The 16878-nt window shown below is 39.5% G+C and overlaps 1 protein-coding gene across 10 annotated transcripts in view; it reads left to right on the top strand.

The window, feature by feature from the left end:
- CEP15 (centrosomal protein 15) overlaps positions 1–16878 on the top strand; it is a 57571-nt gene that overhangs the window by 15546 nt on the left and 25147 nt on the right. For 4 of the 10 annotated variants that reach the window (XM_072650195.1, XM_072650193.1, XM_072650196.1 and 1 more), the window contains one exon: positions 7011–7085. The exons of 2 other annotated variants lie outside the window; for them this stretch is intronic. In XM_072650195.1, the coding sequence (XP_072506296.1) occupies positions 7011–7085 (75 nt within the window). Of the gene's footprint in view, positions 1–7010; positions 7086–7630; positions 7774–9032; positions 9487–16878 lie in introns of those variants that run through there. 4 more of the 10 variants (XM_072650198.1, XM_072650197.1, XM_072650200.1 and 1 more) reach the window with 2 other exon arrangements.

The following is a 16878-nucleotide window of genomic DNA, read 5'->3' as shown; positions in this document are numbered from 1 at the left end:
GCAGAAATGATGTGTGAATGAACAAACTAATGACCAGTATATGAAAGTGTTTTCCCTGTGTCAGTGACAGAAGCTATGACCCTATACTTTTGGCTGACTGAACCCAGGTTTAGAGGAAAAACAGTTATGAGCACAACTATTCACTGAACTCTCCTTTAAAAAAAAAATCAGCTGTGATAGCTAGAGTAACTGCTTCTCTTCTGGACTCAGCATGACTGGCTGGAGGGTGTTGGGGAAGGACCTCTGGAGGACCCAATGCACTGTGGCCACTAAGCAGTGGTATTTGTCTGATTCTGAGTGCTAGAAAAAGGCAGCAAAGTAATAGAGTTAAAAAGAAACTAGTAACATTCATTTCTGAGAATTGAGTTAGACCACAATCCTGTGACAATGAATGCTACTATTAAGTCATTTTTCAGTTGTTTCTGACTCTTGGATGACTTCATTCGGGGTTTTCTTGGCAGAGATATGGAGTGGTTTGCCATTTCCTTCTCCAGCTTATTTTACAAATGAGGAAACTGAGGTAAACGGGTTAAAGTGATTTGTTCAGAGTCACACAGTATCTGAGGCTTGATTTGAATTCAAGAAGAGGAGTCTTCCTGGCTCTGGGTCCAGCCTTCTATCTACTGTGCCACCTAGCTGACCTATTAGAATGAATAGTAATCAAATAAAAATTCATTGTATGAACTGACGTAATTGATCAGTATCATCCAGAAGCAGGTATACTGAACTTGTTTTTAACTATTTAGCTCCACAGTAATAAAGTGTTTGCATTCATCATAGGCATTTCCATAATCTTCTTCCCAGATTTAGTTTGTTAAAAATGAGAGACCAAATTCACTGTAAAATTTTGTGTATATTTTTTTTGAAAATATGCTTTATACTCACCCACCCCATTCTCTGTCATCTTTTGTAGCCAGTTCATTATTTCCCTGCCCTCCAACCTTTAGTTTGTTATCTGCTCACTCCTCTGCTCTCTACAAATGTGCTGGGATTTCTGCCTCCTTTAAAAACAAACAAGCAAACCAAAGCCCTCACTAGATTTTACTGTTTCTTAGAGCTGTTGTCTTATGTATTTCCTTCATTTTTCTGCCAAACTCCTTGAAAAAGTTCATCTACACTCACTGCCTTCACTTCCTCTCTTCCTGTCCTCTTCTAAACTATCTTGGGGTAGATAGGTGGTGGGTGCAGTGGATAGAGTGCCGGGCCTGGAGTCAGAAAGTGCTGAATTCAAATCCACCTTAGGCAAGTTACTTAACCCTATTTGCCTCATTTTTCTCATCTGTAAAATGAGCAGGAGAACTAAGTAAACCACTGCAGTGTCTTTGCCAAGAAAAGGGGATTATGAAGAGTCAAACGTGACTGAAATGACTGAAAAACAACAAACCATCTGCACTCTGGCCTCTGCCCTCGTAGAACTCAACTGAGAATGTTCTCTCCCAAGTTACCAGATGATATGGATAACTCTTGTGGCTTTTCAATTGATCACCCTCTTCTCTTGGATTTTCATGATCCAACCTCTCCTGGTTCTTGTCTATCCAGTTGCTACCTTGTTGGGATTGGAAGCTCAATTCCGTGTGGACGGTCTCGGGCAGGTAAAAGTGGGACTTCTAAATCTTAGAGTCTTACGAGGCCCTCCATGAACAGCGGGGGTTCGAGAAGGTCAGACTGAGCTAGCTCGGCTAGCTCGGGTATTTCCGCCTCTCCCCGGGAGATACGTGATGGGTGGAGTCTCCCTGCCCTTGAGATTGTCCCGGATTGGAGCACACCTAGTTACCTAACAGCACGGTATTTAGATGCAAACTGTGCGGCTGAAGGTTAAGTAGGATTGAGGAAGCCTGAAAGCTCTCTCTTAGCACGTGTGGAGCCAAGAGGACAGTAGGCTCTGCTTCTTCTCTTTCCTCTCTCCCCTCCCCCTCTCTCCCCGCTTGTACTTCTACTTCCAATCCCTTAAGCTTAGCCTCCTTAGGAAATCTCCCCCTCTTCCTCCTAAGGAAGACTCCCCTGCACTTGTAACCTGGACCCTGAAATAAAGCTCAACCCCTGTTCGACTCTGGAACGTCCTTTCTCTCATATGTTTATCCGGTTTGGCCAACCGAAGACCTGGGACAGGTAAGAAAGACTCGGGTAGCCCAATACAGGCCTCTAGGCCTGGCACTACCTCTATGTCTCTTTTGTCTATTCATTTACTGTGATGTGCCTCCTCACAGTAGGTGTGACCCAGGGCTCTGTCCTGAGCCCTCTGTACACTCTAGTGACCACATCAGATACCAGTACCTCATGGCCAATGATCACCAACTCTGTCAAACCGAGATCCCTCTCCTGACTCAGATCACAAATTGACTGTTGTACATTTTGAAATGGATTTTCCACGGGCATTTCAAATGAAACATGTCCAAAATACAATATCCTTCTTCCTCCTAAAATTCCTGTTACTGTTGAGGATACCACCACCTTCTCTTCTTGTCACCTAGCTTCACAACTTGGGTGTCATGCTCACCTCCTCTGTCTCACCACCCCACAGATCCAGTTACCAGATGTTGTCACCTCTGTCTCATTGACTTCTCCCATACATTCACACAGCCACCTCCTGTTCCAGGTCTTCATGGCTTCTCTTCTGAAATAGTGCAAGAGCCTCCTAGTTGATCTCCTTTCCTCAGAATTCTTCCTGAAGCAGTCCTTCTTCCACGGAGCCTCCAAAGCAGTTTTCCTAAAGCTTAGATTTCAACATGTTACCCCTCTCATCAGTAATCTCCGGGGATTCACTGCTATCTCTAGAATCACATAGAAATGATTTGTCAGTTACATCTTTTCACAGCCTGGCCTCTTCCTACCCTTCCAGCCTTCTTATGTAGGACTCCTCTTCACACAGCATACAGTTCCCCATAGTGACCTACTTCATGGTCCTCACACATACCTCACTCCATCTCCCATCTCCAGGACTTCGCAGTAGCTGTCTTCGAGGCCTAAAGTACATTTTGACTTTTGGACTCAGAGTCTGTTACTTCCTTCTAGATTCAGCTCAGATTCTATTTGCGACATGATTCCCCCAGTTACTGGTGTAATTTCTCCCCAAACTGCCTTTTATTCATTTTATGTGCATCTCTATGTATCTGTTGTCAATTCTGTTGGAGTGTAAGGCCCTTGAGATCAAGAACTTTGTCAGTCTAATGTGAACTAATAACTAATAAGAAACTGTGTTTAAATTTAAGAAGCAAAAGGAAGGGCATGTGGAAGACTGAAGCCAGGGCACATGACTGAGAATGCCCATAGAAGTAAGCGCACGTCTCTAAAAGTGCCAGGAAGGTTAAGATCCAGAACAAATAGAAGCTTGCAGTGAATAAGCTAAGTGCAACAAAACTCCCTTTTTTTTCTTTTAAAGCTGTGTTGAGAATATGACAGAAATTAAAGAATGCTGGATCTGAAGTCAGGAAGACCTGAGTTCAATTTGTACTCAGATATTTTGTCTGGGCAGTCACTTAACTAACTCTGCCTCAGTTTCCTCCCCTGTAAAACAGGCGTAAAAACGACACCTACCCTCCCAGGGTTGTGGTAAGGATAACATGAAATAATATTTGAAAGCGTTTTGCAAACTTTAGAGGATCATGTAAATGCTGGCTGTTGTTATTAAGAATGAGAGGACCGTGGTGCACGGCACCACAACTTTGATTTCACTTGTTTGCTCCTGCAGAAAAGAGAAGTGGACTCCTTGGGACGTGCACAGCAAAGAAATTGTTAGCAGAGATTTGGTAAAGCCCTTAGTATGTGCAAAGCACTGTGTTAAATCTGGGGAATACAGATGGAAAGTGAGACAGCCCCGAGGCAACTCCCATTTCTAGTAGAGTGGATGGAAAGGATCATGGTCTTTAAGGGGCAGTGCAAAGCATATAGCAAGGTCCCACTGGTGGGTGGTCTTAAGGGTTTAGCAGCAGACCAGGTGATAAGATCCAGTGGTCATTTGGGTGTTCTGGAAGGCTGACAGTGAGGTTTGGTGGTGAGGATGAGAGAGTGATCCCTTGGTGCTGTGGGAAGGCTAATGTAAAAGTCCTTTTGAGTGACAAACCCTTATCTCTTTCTGATGTTGAACCATCTGGCAGTGCCAAGGACTAGGGAGGTGAAAACTTTCTTTTCTGAGTCTTCTGGAGCTGTGACTTTTGATGGGCCCAGGGGGCAGGGGGGCCTGCCCCTCTAAGCATTTGTTGGTGACGGCCACGGCTCTTCTGGCTGGTTCTAGCGTCCTACCTCCAGCTGCTCACTGCAGGGCTTCGTAGTCTGCCTTCTTTCCACTCTGCAGCCCTAGTTCAGGCCTTCATTACTTCTCATCCAGACTCTTAGTTTCTCTGTCTATTCAGTGTATGTCTGTATTATGTATCTCTATCTTTAGTGACATCTTTTATTTTTGTGTCACCAACATTTTCCCCAGTTCTGCTTCATGGTGCATCAGTTTATTGAAGTCCTTCCACAATTACATTCCATAGGTTACATTCGCATTTGCTGTTTGTGATAGTGTAGTAATATTCCATTATGTTTCTAAACCACGATTTGCTAGCCGTTCCCTAAACAATGAGCATTTACCTTGTTTCTGTCTCTTTGCTACCATGAAAAATTCTGAATATTTTGTTGTGTATAGGAACCTTTTTTCCTGTCAGTGATCTCCATTTCTCATGCAAACTATTGTGACAACTTTAATAGCTTCCTGCCTCCATGGTCTCCCCTCTCCAATCTGTCCTTCACGTTATTGCTAAAGTAATCCAGATCTAATCCTCTTGTGCAAAAATCTGCCCTATGAACTCCTTGGGTTTCCAGTTCAAGACTATCTGAAATGTGGCTCTCACCTGTCTTATTCCATATCATTCCACGCTGCTCTAGTCAAACCCTCACTTGTGATTGGTCATCTCACCTGCCTGCCTTTGACAGAGGGACTCCTCCGACCCCTGCCCTTTGACATCCTTCCCCTCCTTGGGGACTCAGTTCATGTGTCCCTGAATCTCAGCAGCCAATACACATTTAGAAAGCCCTCTCCTCTGTGCTAGGTACTGGGCACACAAACAAAAACCAAACGGCCCTGCTTCAAGAAACTTAGAGGCTCTCCATGATGCCTTCCGTCGTGTTCCCTGATTGGAAGTTGTCCTCTCCCCTTCCATCTCTTAGGCCATTGTGCGTCTTTTTCCACTGTATGTATTCTGTCATATTCTAACTTGTGTTATAGTTCTTTGTGTACATGTCTCTTCTCCCCACTAGATTATATATTTTCAGTGTCTTGCACCTGAGACATTTAATAAATGTTCACTGATTTGGATTGAATTGAGTTAAACCTGCCATTTTAATAAGTAGCTTTAAACAACTATTCCTGGAATAATTGTGCCATTCAGTTTATGATTTCTCAGGATTATACGTTTTTATTTCAGAATATAATTAAGTCTCTTTGCTTTATTGGAATCATAAAATATTTTTTTTAACTAAAGTCTTATGAAAACTTGGCGTGCCCCAGTCAGGTTTCTGTTGTTATTTTGACTTCCCAGTATCGGTAGCTTTCAGCCATCATTTTCAGCTTTAAATTTCAGATACGGGACAGGCAAGCTGTTTAATAGACTTTCTATTCCTAAATCGACTATTTCTTCTTTAAATCTCCTTCCTCTAGACAGCAGGTGCAGCAGTGGTTGTACAACTTTGGGAAGTCCCTTTAGGGAATTTCCTGTTTTTCCCTTTTACTCTTCACACCCATTCCCTGCTCCCGCCGCCGCTGCCATCTGCTCTCTTTTTTTCTCCTGTTCAGCATTGGCTTCTTCACACCCCACTCCCACGCCCCTTCCCATCCCTCTCCGTCTGTCCAACAGCCCTGTACTTAGATTTCTCCAGTGTTTGTTCATAGATCGGAGAACTTTCCCTTTTTCTAGCAACTTAGGAACCTCAGAGAGTTTACACAGATTGATTTTTTGTTTTGTTTATTTTTGACTCACATAATAGTAGGTAAATGGAGCCCAAGTGCTGATCCTTTAAGTAGGCAGCAAAAGGTAGGATCAGCAGAGTTCAGGGGTTTGGTAAACAGCTAGTTTTAGCTCCAGATTTGGTGTTAGTTCTAAGTATTATCAAGGTAAGACCTTATCAAACCATAAATAAAAATCAGGTATCATAGTTGCTTTAGACTCTTAAATTAAACAAAACAAAACCCTAAACATACAGAAGTTAAAGTTGAGTGAAAGCTACTTAAATATTCTTTAGAATGAAGAACACATACTGCTTCCTGAGATTTTTAGGCTACAGAGGCACATGAATATTATAAAATCTACCAGTTCCCTGAATCTAGAAATCATTTCTAGAAGAGCGTATCTAACATGAAAGATTTATATCTCTAAAAGGACCCATTTCTTCTTTACGTTTTCAGTTTTGATCCATAAATCATCTCCTAAAGTGCCTCATACATCAGTTCTTCAGACACTGTGGCATTTATTGATCACCGTGCTGCCCCCACTGCTGCAGATGGCATCCCCTCTGCCTGTGGGTTTGGAGATGCTTGGGCTGGCAGACCCACCAGCTTCTGCTGTGTGGGCAGAGCTGGTTACACCTGGGCACAAATAAAAATCTGGAATTCTGTCCATTTCACATATGATACTCCAGTTGTATCGTCTGGGTCACAGAGGGCATCAAGAAAGCAGTGAGCAAATGTTCAGACAGCTCTCAGGTGCTCAGAACTGGTCTGAGGCTCTGTGTGGCATCTGAATCTCACTCTGCTTTAAAGAAATCTGAAAACCATTGCTATTTTGTATGAACACTCCAAGCAAGGGTTGACTGTTAGAGAATAAGTAGTCACCTAAAAGTAGCCTTTATGTTTAAGGAACAGAAATGTGTGGTGTTGCTTCTAATGGTTGAGGATTTGGTTCGCACACTGATTTCTCCACCATATTGTTGCCACAGTGCAAGGAGAATTTACTTTAGTAAAGCATGTAGAGATAGGAAATATTTGTATGTTTGTGTCCCCATACTCTCCTTTGAAATATGGATTTCTGTTACAGGATATAAGAACACTAGAAGAGAAACTTGAAAAAAATGCACATTTACAGTCACAAATTGAAATGGTTAATCTTCAGGTAAGAATCTTGGGTCACCTTTAGACATCCATATCTAAGCTGTCATTCATTGTGTATCCAGATATTTATGTATACACTTTTTAGATTTATCCCTTTAAAGAACATTTCAGATTTTAATCAAGTGAAAGATCTATTTATCAAAATCTTGTTTACTTTTAATGAAATTTTATTTAGTTAAGGAGTCTTGTTAAGCAAAAATAGAAGACTGGATCTTAAGGTGATGGTATAAAAATCGTAATGAGCATTTCCCTTGAAATCTGTGTCCTCTCTGCTGGATTTAAAAATAGCTGTTCACAGTCTCTTCACAGAAAGTTTAATAAGTGGCCTGAATATATGTTTGTTATGGAGCACGGCTTCTAAGTGTTATATTCTGTGAAGCGCAGGAACAGATCGGGGGAAGTTTGGCAGAAACATGCATTATTTGATGTACGAAAATGTTCACGATGAAAAGGAATTGACTTCAGGGTTTGGGAGAGATTGAGGTTGTTTTTCTCTTGGAAAGATGATCTTTGTCTTCATACTCTTTTGGCTGTTTACTCAAACAGGCTCTGATATTTGGGGGCTCTTAAACTGTTTTTCACCTGTGTGTGCCATCTAAGATGTTAAGGAAGCTAGAACCTGGACAGAAGAAAGCCTGGCCCCGTCAGAGAGGCAGCTCTTGGACGTGCGCGATGCAGAGGGGCGAAGGCTGTGTCTTTTTCTTTGTTTAACCCTATACCTTCCTGTTACTCATCCAGGGTTCATAACACACAGTAAGGGTGAATCCTGTCATGAATGGCTAAGAAACTCCCAATCCTAGACCACAGTTGTTAGCTTCTCTTAATTGACCTTGCACAGCAGGATGAACATGTCAGGCTGTTACGCAGACCACAGACATAGTTTCATGGAACTGGTGTAGACCTGTGTTATTTTACTTTTATAGAACTTTATATTTTAAAATTTCCTCACTATCAAATTGTGCGTCTGTCCCTAATACCATTTTTACACAAGAGTTATTTCCTGAAGCTAGAATGACATTAGTGTAACTGAACAAAATGCCCCAGAAAGGGTTCTCTATATTCTAGTTCTTTTTAGCCACTTAGAGCAGTAATCTGAGAACCCCAGCCAAGCTTGTAGGACCTGTCAGTGCCATGCTCACTGCCATTGAGGATGAAACAGAGAGTGCTGATTATTGCCAGTAAAACCTTATTGGCCCCATTCCTATACAAAGGCCACTGTGGCTTATTGGGGTTAGTGTTGTTTGCATGGAAAGTGTTGGGATTGACTTTGAAAGTATTATATTACTCAAGTCACAGGAAAAAAAATTGCTGCTTGTAAAATGATGAGTATTTTTCTAGAAGATAACATCTGCTTTCCCTTCAAAATTCACCTGAATCCTAAGCTACAACACACTCACTGTGGTTTGTTGCTTAATGTCTTTAAAAATGAATTTCAGAGCAGTAGCTTACATTTTATAATTTCAGTACAAAATTTTCACACTGGAAAGCTTTTTGTGCCAGATTTTTATTGTGAGATCCCTGAGGGCAAGGACTGGTTTTTTGCCTCTTTTTGTGTCCCAAATGGTTATTCACAGTGCCTGGCACGTAGTAGGCACTTAATAAATACCTGTCAACTGGTTTGAAATTACCAAGCAAAGAAATGTACCACATTCCACATAACAGATGATGCTGTTAGCCACAAGAGGGCGCATCAAAACACAAAACTTAATGAAAACCTGAATTTCTGCCAACCTCTGTGGTTTTGCTGAGAAATTTGAAAATTGAGGAGTAAGTAGCCAGCTTTTTTCTAAAATTAACATAAAATGTTCTGTAGGGAGATTGCATTCCACATATATATGCATGTATGAGTGTGTGTCTGTATTTAAGGGAATAAACATTTAGACTGTTTGGAAAAGCCAAGATCCTTTGCTTGTTTTGCTTTTCTCCTTTTTGGGTTTTGTTTTTTCAGACTCTCTACTGGGCATCAGTAGAAGAACAGGCCCCCAAGTGGGAGCCGCTTGTTTTAGGACAAGCACAGTATCCCCTTGGTGTTAGATATCAAAATCCAGCAGCAAATGACAGCAGAGATGCCACAGAGAGATAACCACAAGGAAGATGGCGTTCTTCCTTGGGGCTCTGCTTCGGAACACCTGCTCAGGGAAGCAGAACTTGTCTGGACATGGTGTCAATCTAAAGAAATTTGTTCATCTAAGGGAATATATTAATGTATATTCTGTTACCTGACAGGAGGGAGAGTTTTAAAATTTACTGGAAATTTTGTCAAACCAGGATTGAAATACATTAGTCTTTTTAAAGAATGATGAGAATTGTTTTTACTTTTAATCTGTTATTTCATCAAATTTTTAGGGGTGTAGAAGAAAATTTTGAAAGATGAACTGAATTAAATAAATGGTTAAAATGTGTCTTATGTGACTTATTTCATTTTAAAACACTTTTCAGTCCTTTTCATACCTGTCTTCTTTCTGTAACCCCTTTAGACAAAGAACAGTGTCATTTCCGTTCCTAACTCTTTTCTACCCATCATGAAAAAGAAAAACAGCAGAGTGGTTTGACTAGCACCTTCTGTTTGCATAATTCTTTCTATAATTTAGTTCCAACTCTGAGGAAGGTCAGTAACCATAACTGATAAAAACCACCACTCCAGAGTCGAAGTGACTTGCTCAGAGTCACAAACCTGTGGAAAAGCTGATCTTCCAATGTAATACTCTTTGCGTTCTTAATAATATTTTGTTTCATGTGTTTAGAGAAGTAAGAACATCCCCTAAAATAATCATTTTTGTTCTCACAGTTTAAACTCTAAAGTCTCTGTCAGTGCAGAGAACTAAGCCATAAAGGTCAAAGGCTAACCTAGGCAGCCATTGGACGTATTTCAAGTGAACTTGTTAGAGTAGAGGAGTCTGATAGAATTTTTACTTGGTTTTCTAAGGATTGCCTCCCTTATTGAGGGGAGTAATGGGCTCTTCTCCCTCCATTCATCTTTTAACTTTCTTCCCTCTCCTTGAGTTCTCAGGGAGGCATCCGTTCACAATTACTAAACAATATAGCTTTAAAACTCATTCCAACACTGCATAGGCTGTCAGTGGGAAGAGCGAGTTCGGGCTATCTAGATTTTAGATCCCAGAAGCACAAGGACCAATAGCCATAGAAGGAAATCCTCCTCATGAGAATCTATGTTTACTTAAATTATTTTTTGATCATTTTCATTTTAACTTGGCTCATATTAAAATAATACAATAGCACGAGTTTAAAAAAAACAACAACTTTATAATGAAATGTCCATTATGCTGATAAGTTTCTATAAACTGCCATCTTGGAAATATCCTGTTGAGTGGGTGTTGGTGTTTGTAACAATAACGTTGTTTTCATACTATGTGATGGCAGATTAGCACGCTTCTCTGCAGTGTTAACAGTTGTAATTAAGGAGTAAACAGTACAGGGTGTCAGTCCGATGACAATTTCATCTATAGTGTCACAATACAAAATGTCACAAAATATTAGAACTGTTATAGAACTACAAAAATACCAAATTAGGTTTAGTCTTAAAAGCTGAAAGCCTTAAAAAAAAAAAAAACCTGGCATAGAGACCACCACAGTTTTATACCTTCTCAAGAATGTTCTGTCAGGAAGATAAATTGGTAATTTTTCTTCTGTTACATTACAGTTTGGTTTCTAGCCATCCAGTCGATTTAGCAGGAGAATGCAGGGTGGTTTTTTTTTTTTTAGCAGCTTTGAATTTGTAAACAGATTTAGATGTAGTAGAAAGGAACATGATAAGGGTTTTTTTTTTTACATCAAATCTTCCCTAGCATATGTACATAAGAAGGTGAATTAAAGCAATATGAAACTTATTTCTCTTTAGTCAAGAGGAAAAAAAAAACCAACTTCTAAACATTTGTTAAGATGGTAAAATATTATGTCAAGCAAATAGGCACATTTCAGAATTAAACTGGTTGATAAGTTAACAAACAAATATTTGAACATAAATTTCCTTTGAGTTTTGTAAATTAAATCACTCAACAGCTTAAATTGCATTCATTTGGGATTTAAAATGATCTTTTTGAAGGATTTTTACTAAAACTGAATAATGTGACAAACAAAATAGCTGAAGTTTAACGGTGATGGGCAGTAAGATGGATAGTTTTCCAATCTTAGATATAGCATTTTCTCCTTTGATGGATGCTTTAAAAACCTCCAAGAAATTTAGAGGTGACTTTAATATCTGATTGGAACAGAGACTTTTGAAGAGGATTTTAATTTCTTTTTGCCTTTTGGACTGTAACAGATTGCACCACATGGTGTGTATTAAAAAAAAAAAATCCTCAGAGGGACCTACACACCCCATTAAGGCTTTTTTATTCTTCTTTGCAAATTATACTGGTTTAGATGGGAATTTTCAGATTGTGTTTTAAGTATAAGAAGAATTAAGCAATATTTTTGTTTCTGCACTCTGCTACTAGAGTACCAGCAAGGAGTCATAGAAATATCCTCAACTCTAGCTCTTGACTGCTCACCCATTTTCCCTTTCCTAGTTTCTTTTGCTTGCTTATTGGGTCAGTGTGTCCTCTGTTCTCTAATGAAATGATGGGGATCATATTTAAAATAATAACTGAAGATTTTGAAGGGAAGTCTTTTACAAGAATTTGGGACTGCAGTCTTTCTTAGTATATTGTAAATGCATAAATATTCAAAGCTAATTTTTTTTTCCTGAAAGAATCCTGGCTTATGACATCTTTAACTACGAGATGTGCTGGCTTGGTTTCCTGTTTGGAACTAAGGTTAATGTTTAGGGTGGTAGATCTCAACCCTTTCTGGAGTTGTGGCATAGAGCCTCCCCGTCCCCACTTAAAAAAAGGTTTTATGCCATGTTGGTTTTTATATTGATTTTAAAATGAAAAATTTGAGAGTTTTCTGAGTCTCCTTAAGATAATTGCAAAAATCCTAGGTTTTGGTAAAATAATAGCTGATCTTTATATAATTCTGTAACATTTTCAAATAGCCTTATAACATTATATCATTTGATCCTCAAACCAACCATATGAGGTCAGGACTTCTAGTATCATACCTACTTTTTGAATGAGGATCCTGATACTGAGAAAAGTTAAATGATTTGCCTAGGGTCACATAGCTAGTAAATGTCAGATACTGAATTTGAATGCAGGCCTCTCTGCTTATTCCTAGCCCATCCCTTTTCCCATTCTATCCTATTCCCCCTTCCAGATGCGCAGTGGCTATAAAATGGACTTGGGGTGTGTATGTTTGTTGCACAGAACCCTAAATTTGATTATTGAATTTTTTTCCCAGAAGATTTACTGAAGCTTTATTTTTCCTTTCATAGTTAATTAATTGGCATCTTTCTGTAAGACAGCTCAGTCATTTACTTTGGGGAAAGCGATTTGGATCAAAATAGAAGCATTTATTAAGCACCTACCATATGCCAAGCAATGCTAAGCTTGAGGATATGAAAACAAAACAGACTTCACCCTCGTGCAACTGACATTGATGTGGAAGCTTAAATACTTTAAAAATCAGAAAAGGAGGTTTGGGGTTTGTTTATAACCTAGAATTAGCCAGCCTTACTTGGTGATCCCAGATCCCTTCCAGCTCTGATACTCCAAACCTCAGTCTGTAATACTGGTCACAATGTCCTGCTGTGACCTCTCCTAGAACTAAGGGCTTGAGATGGTGTTATACGAAGTGCTAATGACTTTCAGCCCTCAGAAAAGAAAAAAACCACTTTGAGATTTGGAACAGGAAAATAGTGAATGAATAAAAAAGGGAGACGGGGAAGAGGCAGCGGAAGATTTCTCTAAGGGGGCTTTAAACTGATAGAAAAGATTTTTGTTTCCTCCATGACTCAGGACCTAATTTTCTTGACTATGAAATTTAATCCCCCATTACTAATAAAAAAGCTTTCTGGGATAAATATGGAGACATGTCACATTTCAGTAACTAAGATGGGAAATAATTTGTTGACTTGACACTCCGAGTATTGTGATCTCTCCTTGAATTGAGACTGAGATTATATACTTGCTAAAATTAAACAAAAGGAAAAAAGCCTATTCCAAAGAAAGGAGGATAAAAATGTTTCCGGACATCATTTTGCTGCTTTGACTTAAATTTCTCTGCCTTGCAATTAAATGATTTGAGCTAGAGATAAAGCATATACACCTGTTGTAGATACGCTTTTATAAATAAAACGTGTTTTAAACTGTATTACTTTAAAAAAAATAATGCTGCTGATGTCTTTGTGCTGAAAGACTGAGAAAGAGGAATGAGGAGTTTTAATTGCAAAGGTAATAAAATTATCTCCTACTTCAAAGAGTGATCCTTGGAGAGTACTCACTTTAATAATATGAATTTATTTTCATCTTGATTTAATGCTCTGAGGACAAAAATTTTTTTTAGTTCTCCAGCCAAATTGACTTCTTTGAGACCAGGTTATATGGGACTAATGAAGAAATATATCTCTCATCTTGGTGGAGAGGTGGTGGGCTACAGTTGCTGAATGAGAGTATATGCTGTCAGCGTGATTAATGTGTTGGACAGTTTCGAGTATATTCTTTGTTACAAGGTAGAGTTCATTTCGAAGGGGTAGTCATTGAGAAATATATGATGTGAAAAAGTAGCATTCATAAAAACAAAAGAAAAAAAGGCAAGGCTAAAACTTTTCTTATGTCACAGTCACTTTAGGGCAATTCAGTCTAGTTTATTGTCAGATACATTCTCTTATATGTTTCTTCTGTTTTTTCCATCCCACATTATTCTATCCCATTTGAGAGCATAACCACTCTCAGACCCTCTGTCCATCTATTTCCTATACTTAAAGATAACTGTAAAACTTTTCTCCTTGCCAGAGCATCCTTTGAATATCCAGGTAAGGAATACTGTAAGCTTCCAGGTGGGAAGAGAATCCTAGGGCATTGATCTCCCTCCCCAGCCCACCACCAAATGGCCAGTGAACACCCTCTCCTATCTGTTCGATTGAGAAATGGATATCAGACCAGGCTGCTGTCTTTCAGCCTTGGAAAGGTTGGAAGAATGGACCACCAGACATCTGGGAATTGGAGTACCTGTCAGTTCTTGCAAATAGCCAAGGCTGCTGTGGAGTGAAGTCCTGGGTCACCTGCTTGACCTAGAAAAGTGGTCAATCAAAGGTAGCTAAGAAGTAGTGATGGGGACTTCTCTATCAGCTATGCTGTATTTGGAAGTGAACTTGGAGGGGCAAATGTTTTGTAGCATTTTAGTCCTCTGATTTTGGTGATGCAGTATGTAGAACAGTGGACTTGGAATTAGGAAAACAAACATTCCTGAGTTCAAATCTGGCCTCAGACACTAGCTGTGTGATCCTGGGCAAGTTATTTACCCCAGTTTGCCTCAGTTTCCTTATCTGTAACATGAACTGAAGAAGGAAATGGCAAGCTACTCCAACATCTTTGCCAAGAAAACTCCAGTGGGGTCACAGGGAGTCAGACATGACTGAAATAACTCCATAACAACAAAATTTCCTGCTTGAACCTCCTCTCCTTAGGGATTGAGATGATAGAAGGGAGAGTGTGCTTACAGGTGTTGAGGAAAATGCTTTGTGATTTCTGCTCATGCTGTATCATTTGCCAAAGCTAGTTGATGTTAATTGGTTAAATGACACTGGGGCATCACTGACCTCTAAAGGGTATTGATAATGTAAGGACCATGCTATGAGTGGCAGTTAATATTGAGGAGGACACACCAGAATGGGGACTTGAACCCATATCATTTGAGAAAATGTCACTATCTCTCAGGAGGTACCCATAGGACCCTGAGGGGTAGCAGTAGTTAGCCCTGTCCCTGTGGACACAACTTGTCAATGCAAGTGAGAGTTGAAATAAGGATTCCCATATTTTTAAAGGTTGGAACCAATAGATTATTTCATCTCTAGAAAGACCATCAGTAGCATAAGGCAGTGTTTGATATGGTTTTCTGTCATTAGATTATCTGTCATTTGAAAATGCTGAATATTTTACATGTTTTGGGGAAGAAAAAGAGGAACATAGATACATTCAGAGAGAAACACCTGACTTATTACAAACATTTAGCTCTACCTTGGCCAATAACAAACTGACCATGGCCAACTCCTCCAGGCCTCCAGTTCCTTAACTATAAAATGAAGCTAGACATTTTCTGCATAGTCTTCCAGTTCTCTGATTTTTTTTAGGTTATAGAATTGTAATACAGATAGGTTTTATAATCCAGCCACTGCCCTCAGGGAGCTCATATTCAACATTGACGTAATAGAATCCATAGGATTATTTATAATTACCATCTAAGGTACCTTCATTTTCCCCATAAGGAAGCTTGAACCCAGAAAGATTAAACAGTTTGTTCAAGGTCACATAGGGAGGGAAAGGAGCAGGTCCTCTGTTTCTAAACTCCGCCTTCTTTGCACTATACCAAAATATGATCTGTTGTTTGTCTGTTAATACGTAGGATGGAATTTAGTCCTTTACATCCTTCAGAGATAATTGAAGGACAAAGTAATGGAATTTGAGGAAGTATGTGAAAGATAAGTACAAATTTTAATGGCAGAATGTAGTCCATATAATTTATGAGCCCTAATTCTCCTCTTCCCAGCTAAGTCTGTTTTCATGTCAGAAATCAATAAATCAATAGGCATTTTTAATAGCTGATTTTTTTTTTGCTTATAACTTCATTGAAGTAGCATTTTAAAAATTCTGAAGTTAACCCTCCCACTGGAGAACCCAAACGTTTTGAGATACCGAGGAAGACCTAAAGTGGGACGGTATTTAAAATTGTGACTTACTGTTTCATATTACTTGGTTTTCTTTTCACTTTCAGTGCCATTCCACTTGGTGGAATTCCTTCTGTTGTCATCTGTGTAGTTTAAAAAAAACATAGTTCATTGGCCTTTTTCTTTTTGTATCCCTTTTAATAAACCCAGTCTTCTCCCAACTCTCTCTCTGCTTAAAATCCCAGAGGAAAAAAAACGAAACAAATCTTGTAACAGATAAAACATAGTCAAAACAAATGAAACAAAATGAACCCATGCATTTCTCACCAGGCTTCACTCCAAAGTCTCCATCCCCCAGAGTTCACGTTAGCCCTGAAATTCACACTTCTCAAGTCCCCTAAGCGATGGTTCCTCCCTCCCAGAACCATTTAAGGAGCCAGTCTTTTTTCTCTCAAGGCTGACCCTCTGACTTCATACCCCTCCCAACCCCTTTTTATATTGTGTCCCTCCATTAGAATGTAAACCCCTTGAGGGCAAGAATTGTCTGTTTTGGTCCTTGTATTTGTGTCTTCAGTGTTTAGCACAGGGTCTGCATGTATGGAAGGCATTTAATAGATGCTTGATGACTGACTGACTGACGCATTGACCATATCCAAAAATGAATGTCTCAGTTCCTTGAATCCATTGCCTTTCTGCCAATAGGTAGGTAACATGCTTCGTGATAGACGTGAGAGGGAGAGAAGGGAACAAGCATTTATTAACACCTACTGTGTGCTGAATACTTTACAGATATTATCTCATTTGAGACTCACAAGAACTCTGGGAGATAGGTACTAATATTTTCCCCATTTTACAGTAGAGAAAACTGAGGCAGACAAAGGTTAAATAATTTGTCCAGAACCTTACAACTTATAAATAGCTGCAACTGGATTTGAACTCAGGTCTTTCTGACTCTAGACCCCTTACTTGCGCCACTTAGCCAACATGGTTGGTCAAAAGTTCTTAAGTCTTTCAAGGGTGTTTTTCTTTACAATGTTGTCCTTGTATAATTAGTCTCCTGGTTCTGCTC

Source organism: Notamacropus eugenii, chromosome 3 (assembly GCF_028372415.1).
Source record: "Notamacropus eugenii isolate mMacEug1 chromosome 3, mMacEug1.pri_v2, whole genome shotgun sequence".
NCBI classification, from domain to species: domain Eukaryota; kingdom Metazoa; phylum Chordata; class Mammalia; order Diprotodontia; family Macropodidae; genus Notamacropus; species Notamacropus eugenii.
The sequence above is the reverse complement of the archived record's forward strand: the minus strand, read 5'-3'. Positions and strand labels throughout refer to the sequence as shown.